The sequence below is a fragment of the Coregonus clupeaformis genome, chromosome 26 (assembly GCF_020615455.1).
Source record: "Coregonus clupeaformis isolate EN_2021a chromosome 26, ASM2061545v1, whole genome shotgun sequence".
NCBI classification, from domain to species: Eukaryota; Metazoa; Chordata; class Actinopteri; order Salmoniformes; family Salmonidae; genus Coregonus; species Coregonus clupeaformis.
The window spans coordinates 33621116-33631939 of NC_059217.1; the positions used below are offsets into that span (position 1 = coordinate 33621116).

At 42.1% G+C, this 10824-nt stretch overlaps 1 protein-coding gene across 1 annotated transcript in view; it reads left to right on the forward strand.

Annotated features, from left to right (window-relative positions):
- Window positions 1–4223, forward strand: part of LOC121540207 (importin-13-like) — a 40795-nt gene extending 36572 nt beyond the window's left edge. Inside the window, exons 21-23 of the mRNA XM_041848895.2 lie at window positions 1664–1753; window positions 1873–2054; window positions 2205–4223. Of these exons, the coding sequence (XP_041704829.1) occupies window positions 1664–1753; window positions 1873–2054; window positions 2205–2301 (369 nt within the window). The 3' untranslated portion in view covers window positions 2302–4223. The remainder of the gene's footprint in view (window positions 1–1663; window positions 1754–1872; window positions 2055–2204) is intronic.
- The last annotated feature ends 6601 nt before the right edge of the window (window positions 4224–10824 follow it).

A 10824-nucleotide genomic window follows, 5' to 3' on the forward strand; every position in this document is an offset into this window, starting at 1 on the left:
AATGTCATTTTTAAACCTAACCTAAACCCTAACCACACTGCTAACCTTAAATTAAGACCAAAAATATCATTTTTGTTTTCATACATTTTTACGATATAGCCAATTTTGACTTTGTGGCTGTGGTAACTAGTGGAAACCCTACCAGACTGCGCTCACCTTACTGCTGTCCCCCATAGTGGAAACCCTACCAGACTGCGCTCACCTTACTGCTGTCCCCCACCCACTCAGCAACGACGGTATTAATGCCGTTTTAGGTTCTCTGTGTGCCTCTCCTCCATGTCCTCAGTTGTCAGTACATGGGACTTCATGTCCCACTTTTCATTCATGTGATGGCTCGTTGCAGTGATTTATGACGGCGGATTCATAGACGTCCATCAGGTCCGTCACAGTTTATCGACATGGCATCTTGTAGTCTGGTTCTAGATATGCCGTTAGGGTATTAAAGACGACATCCTCTACCATTGACAATGGCTGCATATCAACTGCAATCATTTCTATAATCAGCTCTGTGATTTTCTCACTCAGTCCCTTATCGCACTGCTGCCCAGCAATGGGTTGGGTCTCACGGTGCCTCCTTTCAGCATTGTAATGCCACTGTAGCTCAATTCCACCTCGCAAAGTTTGTATTTCATTAGCTTCTCATTTAACTTGTCAAAGTATTGCCATACAGGACTTCGCTGCTATCGCTTCCCTGTCTCACTTTGCAATTTTTCCAACGATGACGTGTGACGCGCTTTATATCCGTGGCAAATATACAGAACAAAAATATAAACGTAACATGCAACAATTTCAACGATTTTACTGAGTTACAGTTCATATAAGGAAATCAGTCAATTGAAATTGATCAATTGAAGATGATCCTGCAAGTGAAGAAGCCAGATGTGGAGATCCTGAGTTGGCGTGGTTACACGTGGTCTGCGGTTGTGAGGCCGATTGGATGTACTTCCAAATTCTCTAAAACGACGTTGGAGGCGGCTTATGGTAGAGAAATTAACATTCAATTATCTGGCAACAGCTCTGGTGGACATTCCTGCAGTCAGCGTATCAATTGCATGCTCCCTCAAAACTTGAGACATCTGTGGCATGGTGTTGTGACAAAACTGCACATTTTAAAGTGGCCTTTTATTGTCCCCAGCACAAGGTGCACCTGTGTAATGATAATGCTGTTTAATCAGTTTATTGATATGCCACACCTGTCAGGTGGATGGATTATCTTGGCAAAGGAGAAATGCTCACTTACGGTGATGTAAACAAATTTGTGCACAAAATTGGAGAGAAATAAGCTTTTTGTGCATATGGAAAGCTCATGAAGCATGGGACCAACACTTTACATGTTGCGTTTATTTTTGTCCAGTATAATTTAAAAGATGCATATTTCCTCCTACTTACAGCATTATTGCGTTAGGTATTTGTTACATTTTAATTTTTGCCTTTATGATGATGATCGGACCTGTTAATGGTAGTTTTGTGATAACTGCACTGTGATTTTAATTTTAAAAAACAATTGGTTATGGACTTTTTGTAAATGTTAACGATCCCAAATTCGTTTAAACGTCACATCCCTAGTACACACACACCCATTGTTGGTTAACAGATGTGAATCTTGTTGTTGAGATGTGATATTAGTGTTTGTTCTGATTGTCCCTGTGTGTGTGCGCCGTAGACTGAGTTGTTGCCCCGCTGCTCAGATGTGCCCCCAGTGGCCAGAGTGGTGCAGGAGAACGGAAAACTACTGCTGCAGGCCGTACTAGAGGTAAACCTACATACTCACATCCTCGCTAATGTCTCTCACCTGTCCTACTGTAAACTGAAACATATCACCTTACTGACTGGTCTTTGCCCCCCCTTTCCTTTCTTTCTCTATCTCTCCAGGCAATCGGTGGAGGTTCATCTCGTAGTCTGATGGAACAGTTTGCTGAGGTGCTGTTCAGTCTCAATAAGCACTGTTTCCCTTTGCTCACCATGTGGCTGAAAGAGGCGCTGCAGGCACAAGGCTTCCCTTCTACTAGGGTCACCACAGAACAGAAAGACACCTTCACCCAACAGATACTCAGGTACTACACGCACACACACACACGTATAGACAGACAGACATACACATGCACACACACATCTGCACACACACACACACATGCTTTTGTTCGCTTTTCTGACCCTCTCTCTTTCTCTCTCTCTCCTCTCTCCTCCCTTTCTCCGTACTCTAGAGAGCGAGTGAATAAGCGGAGGGTGAAGGACATAGTGAAGGAGTTTACACTAGTCTGCAGAGGTCTTAACGGGACAGAGTATGCTGCTGAATACTGACTCTGACCCCTGACCTTGCCACGACTCCCCAGGCCGGACGCCACAGTACTACAGTACCCACAAACCCCTCAACACTGGAGTTTCCATTGGACGATTGAAACAAGACCCTCCCCCTAGAACAGAAAACAGCTCCCCATACAGGCCTGCCATTGACAGCGCTCTGTCACACCCCACAGCGGTCTGAGGAAGGCTGCTCCCCCTGCCCCCCTCTCACCTTCCTTTCTGTGACTTCAACTCCCAGCATGCCCTCTGTTTGTCTTGCTCTGACTTTCGGTTACGATCTTCCATGGCTCCAAGGCCGTTTCCCTGCTGTTTCCTGGTTGTTTAGCATCTGAGACGATAGTGGTACTGTACCTACCGTACGTAGCTAGCTAGTTTACCTTTGGAAAGAAAACCAAAAGAAATATATATATATATACACACACACATCTATGTAACGAAACACGGGGTGCCAGTCCTGCTGCTGCTAGACAGGAAGAGAGAAGGACCAAGGACGGTATAGGATTCAGTGGCTAGAGACACATATTTACAGCATAATGTATATCGTACAACACTGACTTGCGCACCCCCATGCTCTTACGTTTGCCAAAATATTTTGTGGAACGTCATGTGAACTAGTCTTTCATTTTAATTTTGTATATGTGATATTTGCCTTTATGGGGAAATTATGAGGTGATTGATCGAAGATTGAACCACTGACTGAGACTAAAGCAGAAGATTATACAGTCTGCTCTCCTGCCCATGCCCTACACACACACAAACATACAATCACACATACACGGTCACAAAACTGTAGTTTCCTCATGAATCTAGAATGTATTTTGTTGAGGAGAGAGTGATACAGAGGTAGGAGAGATTATGAATGTTTGGAGGGGATAGATGGGGGTCCTAGCTGTGGACTCTACAGTCACTGTAATCGTGCAAATCTATTAATCATGTTGTGCGTATTAACAGTCACATTACTGAACATTTCCGTGTGTGTGTGTGTGTGTATGGGCGCATGTTTGCGTGAGTGTGCAAATAAATGTCTGCCTCCCCACTTATTGAGTGCACTTATATCGGACCTACATCACTTTCTCCTACCAAACACACAGACCCCCTCCAACCCCCGTGGCCCCACCCCCTTTAAAAACTGACCCCGTCCTCCCATTTGCCACTCTTAGTCCTCCCATACATACAGCACATATCCTGAGTACTCCACTTCAATGTTCTCCGCTCGCCACACAGAACAAAACAATAAAACAGTCCACTAACCTCCACATCGCCTGGATTGACTGACCAGTCCTAACCAACGACTAGATGAACTCATCCATATGATCTATAGACCAATAGAACAAACTGAACACCATACTGCTCTTAACCGGTGCCTGTCAACAAGCAACCGGTGTCTTATCAACCAACCGGTTGCCTGTCTAGAACGAAACCGGGGTGGGGGGGGGCGCCAGATGAAATGGAACTCCTCTCAGTGAATGGAACTGAGACTGTGTCTGAAATGAAACCAACGTGCACTACTTTATGAGAATAGATGGAGATCAGAGAATCGGGTACCATTTAGGACAGATGAAAAGATTGGTGCAGCCGGCTCCCATGTGTACTTCCTGGTTCCTTATTACATCAACTCGGTCCATTCCCTCTTTCTGTCACTAGGTGCCTGCAGACATGTAGCATGTGTGTGTTTTGGGGTACGGGGGGGTGGGAGATTATGAAATACTGTGAGTGTGACACTGTGAGAAAATGCTCTGGGTAGAAGTTGGCCTTAGACACAGATCTAGGATAAGCTTAACCTCTGGATCGTCTTAACCATTACGGGCTGAAGATGCAAGACTGACTTTAGATCAGTGTCCAGGGTTGACTTCTTCCTGCGCCCAAGGGTACAGTCTGAGAATATGTTTGTCACTGAGAGAGGAGGGGAAGGAGATGAGGAGTGGGTGGGGGGGGGGTGAAATGTACATTGTTTCTTTTTTGTACCTTGTTTTAATTTATTAAATATATCTTAAGACGACACGTCTGGTGATGTTGACTGTGTGCAAATGTGTCCATTTCACACGTTCAGGCACTTCCTACTGGCCACTATGTTAGGTCTGTGTTTAATATAATGAAAATTAAAAAGGCTGAGAGAGCACTGCAGCATGCTTAGTCCACTATTGGCTGAGTCACGTGAGTGAGAGGAGACCAAGCAGCACACACGCACTTGTGTAGCCCACCTGAAGCTGGAGAACGAATGTAATAAATAGCATAACTTCAGTATATTTATTGTTGTAGCCTTGTGTTTTTATGCAATTATTAATAGCCATGTTTAGTTAATTAAATAGGAAGTTATCAAAGCTCTATCGCAATTGACGATCAGTTATTAGAACGCATTAGATTAGGCTACAGGTAAAAAAATATATAACACTGGCTGTTGACAATCATTCAGTTCATATACATATTATTCATATTTAATTGAGTGATTGAAATTACAACCACATCCTCAGTAGCCTATTCCAGCAGGCTATTGGGAAACACAAGCACTTCTTACCTCGAAATCGCCAAGCTATTCATGTTGAATAAATTGATCTGTTAATTTGAACTAAACAAACTATCGTTTTGGCAAGTCGGTTAGGACATCTACTTTGTGCATGACACAAGTACTTTTTCCAACAATTGTTTACAGACAGATTATTTCACTTATAATTAACTGTATCACAATTCCAGTGGGCCAGAAGTTTACATACACTAAATTGACTGTGCCTTTAAACAGCTTGGAAAATTCCAGAAAATGATGTCATGGCTTTTGATGCGTCTGATGGGCTAATTGACATAATTTGAGTCAATTGGAGGTTTACCTGTGGATGTATTTCAAGGCCTACCTTCAAACTTGCTTGACATCATGAGAAAATCAAAAGAAATCAGCCAAGACCTCAGAAAAAAAATTGTAGACCTCCACAAGTCTGGTTCATCCTTGGGATCAATTTCCAAACGCCTGAAGGTACCACGTTCATCTGTTCAAACAATAGTAGGCAAGTATAAACACCATGGGACCACGCAGCTGTCATACCGCTCAGGAAGGAGACACGTTCTGTCTCCTAGAGATGAATGTACTTTGGTACGAAAAGTGCAAATCAATACCAGAAGAACAGCAAAGGACCTTGTGAAGATGCTGGAGGAAACAGGTACAAAAGTATCTATATCCACAGTAAAACAAGTCCTATATCGACATAACCTGAAAGGCCGCTCAGCAAGGAAGAAGCCACGGCTCCAAAACCGCCATAAAAAAGCCAGATTATGGTTTGCAACTGCACATGGGGACAAAGATCGTACTTTTTGGAGAAATGTCCTCTGGTCTGATTAAACAAAAATAGAACTGTTTGGCCATAATGACCATCGTTATGTTTGGAGGAAAAAGGGGTAGGCTTGCAAGCCAAAGAACACCATCCCAACCGTGAAGCGTGGGTGTGCTTTGCTGCAGGATGGACTGGTGCACTTCACAAAATAGATGGCATCATGAGGAAGGAAAATTATGTGGATATATTGAAGCAACATCTCAAGACATCAGTCAGGAAGTTCAAGCTTGGTCGTAAATTGGTCTTCAAAATGGACAATGCATACTTCCAAAGTTGTGGCAAAATGGCTTAAGGACAACAAAGTCAAGGTATTGGAGTGGCCATCACAAAGCCCTGACCTCAAGCCTATATAAAATGTGTGGGCAGAACTGAAAAAGCGTGTGCGAGCAAGGAGGCCTACAAACCTGACTCTGTTATACCAGCTCTGTCAGGAGGAATGGGCCAACATTCACCCAACTTAATAATAAAATAATAATAATAATATGCCATTTAGCAGACGCTTTTATCCAAAGCGACTTACAGTCATGCGTGCATACATGTTTGTGTATGGGAAGCTTGTGGAAGGCTACCTGAAACGTTTGACCCAAGTTAAACAATTGCAAGGCAATGGTACCAAATACTAATTGAGTGTATGTAAACTTCTGACCCACTGGGAATGTGATGAAATAAATAAAAGCTGAAATAAATCATTCTCTACTATTATTCTGACATTTCACATTCTTAAAATAAAGTGGTGATCCTAACTGACCTAAGACAGGACATTTTTACTAGGATTAAATGTCAGGAATTGTGAAAAACTGAGTTTAAATATATTTGGCTAAGGTGTATGTAAACTTTCGACTCAACTGTACTAGATCTACACTGTAAAAAGTATCTAGACATTATCTCCCATTTCTTTTAGACTAACATTTTTCAACAGCGGAGATTTGTAATAACCTTGCTGTCTGTCTCTCCAACATTTAAACATTGTTTCAATATTGAAATTCGATCTCCAACTGTCCTATGGTAATGAACGTGTCGAGTCAGACAGGCTTGCAGCTTTTCTTAGCCAGTCGAAATCATGAATCAGCATAATATTTATGGATATATACAAGGAAATGTCAACAGAAAAACACGAAATGCAGCTAGTTTGCTGTCATTCCAGCTTCAGTTTGAAGTGAATGTGTTAGCTGTGTAGTTGGCTATCTATTCTGAACAGTGGCCTGGCGAGAGAGCAAATGTTCTATGCCAGGCGAAATCACACATTATTTGCTCATTGTTATGGATGTATCTAAAAAAAAAATCACTAGAAAATAGCTTAAACAAACGCAAATGCAGCTCCTTTGCTGTTATTGTGGCTGCACTATTTGACATGACGGTGTTAGCCAAAGTTGGCTAGCTAGCAAGCAAGGGATAAGAACGTTGCCAGCCATCATGGCAACAGAACATTTTGAATAAAATCCATAGATACAGAACAAAAAGACTGAACGACTGTGTCGTGTCTCTGGCAACCGAAACCGATAGAATGAACAACCAGCCGGCTTGGGTAGCAACCCTAGATTTGTGTCGGGACTATATCTCGTGGAAGGATTAAATAGTATGAATAAATTCATAAAAATAAAGTTTTTAATGAAAATATGTCAATCATTAGTGATAATGCCCTCAAAAGTGATAATGCCCTCAAAGCTGGTGTTTGGAGGATATATTGGCACGGTTTGCTGGCTCTCGACTTCGTCTCGGGCCTAACAACACCCACCGTGCCAATATATACAGTGGGGAAAAAAAGTATTTAGTCAGCCACCAATTGTGCAAGTTCTCCCACTTAAAAAGATGAGAGAGGCCTGTAATTTTCAACATAGGTACACGTCAACTATGACAGACAAAATGAGGAAAAAAATTCCAGAAAATCACATTGATTTTTAATGAATTTATTTGCAAATTATGGTGGAAAATAAGTATTTGGTCAATAACAAAAGTTTCTCAATACTTTGTTATATACCATTTGTTGACAATGACACAGGTCAAACATTTTCTGTAAGTCTTCACAAGGTTTTCACACACTGTTGCTGGTATTTTGGCCCATTCCTCCATGCAGATCTCCTCTAGAGCAGTGATGTTTTGGGGCTGTCGCTGGGCAACACGGACTTTCAACTCCCTCCAAAATGTTCTATGGGGTTGAGATCTGGAGACTGGCTAGGCCACTCCAGGACCTTGAAATGCTTCTTACGAAGCCACTCCTTCGTTGCCCGGGTGGTGTGTTTGGGATCATTGTCATGCTGAAAGACCCAGCCACGTTTCATCTTCAATGCCCTTGCTGATGGAAGGAGGTTTTCACTCAAAATCTCACGATACATGGCCCCATTCATTCTTTACTTTACACGGATCAGTCGTCCTGGTCCCTTTGCAGAAAAACAGCCCCAAAGCTTGATGTTTCCACCCCCATGCTTCACAGTAGGTATGGCGTTCTTTGGATGCAACTCAACATTCTTTGTCCTCCAAACACGACGAGTTGAGTTTTTACCAAAAAGTTATATTTTGGTTTCATCTGACCATATGACATTCTCCCAATCCTCTTCTGGATCATCCAAATGCACTCTAGCAAACTTCAGACGGGCCTGGACATGTACTGGCTTAAGCAGGGGGACACGTCTCGCACTGCAGGATTTGAGTCCCTGGCGGCGTAGTGTGTTACTGATGGTAGGCTTTGTTACCTTGGTCCCAGCTCTCTGCAGGTCATTCACTAGGTCCCCCCTTGTGATCATTTTGACCCCACAGGGTGAGATCTTGCGTGGAGCCCCAGATCGAGGGAGAGTATCAGTGGTCTTGTATGTCTTCCATTTCCTAATAATTGCTCCCACAGTTGATTTCTTCAAACCAAGCTGCTTACCTATTGCAGATTCAGTCTTCCCAGCCTGGTGCAGGTCTACAATTTTGTTTCTGGTGTCCTTTGACAGCTCTTTGGTCTTGGCCATAGTGGAGTTTGGAGTGTGACTGTTTGAGGTTGTGGACAGGTGTCTTTTATACTGATAACAAGTTCAAACAGGTGCCATTAATACAGGTAACGAGTGGAGGACAGAGGAGCCTCTTAAAGAAGAAGTTACAGGTCTGTGAGAGCCAGAAATCTTGCTTGTTTGTAGGTGACCAAATACTTATTTTCCACCATAATTTGCAAATAAATTCATTAAAAATCCTACAATGTGATTTTCTGGATTTTTTTTTCTCAATTTGTCTGTCATAGTTGACGTGTACCTATGATGAAAATTACAGGCCTCTCTCATCTTTTTAAGTGGGAGAACTTGCACAATTGGTGGCTGACTAAATACTTTTTTTCCCCACTGTATCCTCCAAACACCGGCATTGAGGGCATTATCACTTAATTATTTCATGGCATTGTTGAATAGTCCGTTCTGATTGGCATGAAGTGCATTCTAGATTGTGCTATGAAAAAGTATTTGCCCCTTTTCTAATTTTCTCTACTTTTGCTTCATCTGGACTGATCTAAAATAAGAAAACATTACAAAACCTTTTGCTACATCGTGCTCTACACTACTGAACACGAGTTCCTTCTATTAAGGCAAGTCGTCCAGGTCCTGAGGCAGCAAAGCATCCCCAAACCATCACACCACCACCACCACCATGCTTGACCTTTGGTATGATGTTCTTACTGTGGAATGCAGTGTTTGGTTTTCGCCAGGCATTACTGGAACCATGTCGACTTGCGTTAATAGAAGGAACCATGAATTCTGCTCTGTATCAGAGAATTCTACAGGAGAATGTCAGACCATCCGTCTGTGAGCTGAAGCTGAAGCGCAGCTGGGTCATGCAGCAAGACAATGATCCAAAACACACAATCAAGTCTACATGAAAATTGCTAAAAAGCAACAAATTGGAAGTTTTGGAATGGCCTAGTCAAAGTCCAGACCTAATCCCAATTGAGATGTTGTGGCAGGACTTGAAACGAGCAGTTCATGCTTGAAAACCCACACGTCACTGAGTTAAAGCAGTTCTGCATGGAAGAGTGGGCCAAAATTCCTCCACAGCGACGTGAGAGACTGATCAACAACTACAGGAAGCATTTGGTTGGAGTCATTGCAGCTAAAGGTGGCACAACCAGTTATTGAGTGTAAAGGGGCAATTCATTTTTCACACAGGGGAATTGGGTGTTGCATAACTTTGTTTATGTAAATAAATACATTAAATAAATATGTAATTGTTGTGTTATTTGTTCACTTCTGTTCCCTTTATCTAATATTAGGTTTTGGTTTAAGATCTGATAACATTCAGTATCACAAATATGCAAAAGTAGAGAAAATTAGAAAGGGGGCAAATACTTTTTCATATCACTGTATTTGCACTGTAGAATTCAATGGCTATAGTGAATTTTTACATGTTCTGTTTGAGCTGAAAACAGTATTGGTAATGTTGAATTCGAAATTCATAATAGCAAGCTAGGACTAATGGTTTGGTTAGCTAAACTAGCAAGTCTGTTTGTTTGGTTACCACGGCAACTACTGTAGCTATCTAGTAAACTTGCTAGCTAGCTACTTCAGTGGATGTTGAACACATTTATACCGGCAAATGTGTTAATTTATAGCCATGGTATAAAAGGGATAATCAACTCGGGTCTCTATGCGTTCTCCGGAAAAGAATGCAACTCCATGGAAGGTCAGTTCCACTCCGCTAGCGGTGCGTCGTTCATTATTTTCCATAAAACGCATGGCTCCTTGTTGATTAACCCTTACATAATGCATGCTCTAGAAAGCCAATCAGAAACAAGTATTCAACAATGCCTTGGTATAATATCAAGTATTTACAGTTTAATTTTACAGTACTGACATCACTGAGAAACAGCAGGGTTGCGTTGAGCAGGGTGCAACACAATAGGCCTACATTTAAACTGCACCCCACTGAAGAGACCCCAGGTCTCATTGAACCACTGAAGGCCATTGATAACCATAACTGTCTCTAAAATATAGGCTACAGGTACTGTATATACTGTAGGAGTAGAAAGAAACGCTACACAAAAAACATCTGCCAACAAGACAATAAATCTCATAAAATGCTACATCGAAAAACATTCATCATAATCCATAAAACATGCCCACTCCCAAATGAGTTGAGTAGGCCTCAGTGGAGGCTGGTGGGAGGAGCTATAGGAGGATGGGCTCATTGTAATGGCTGGAATGGAATTAATGGCATTATGTTTGATACCGTTCCATTA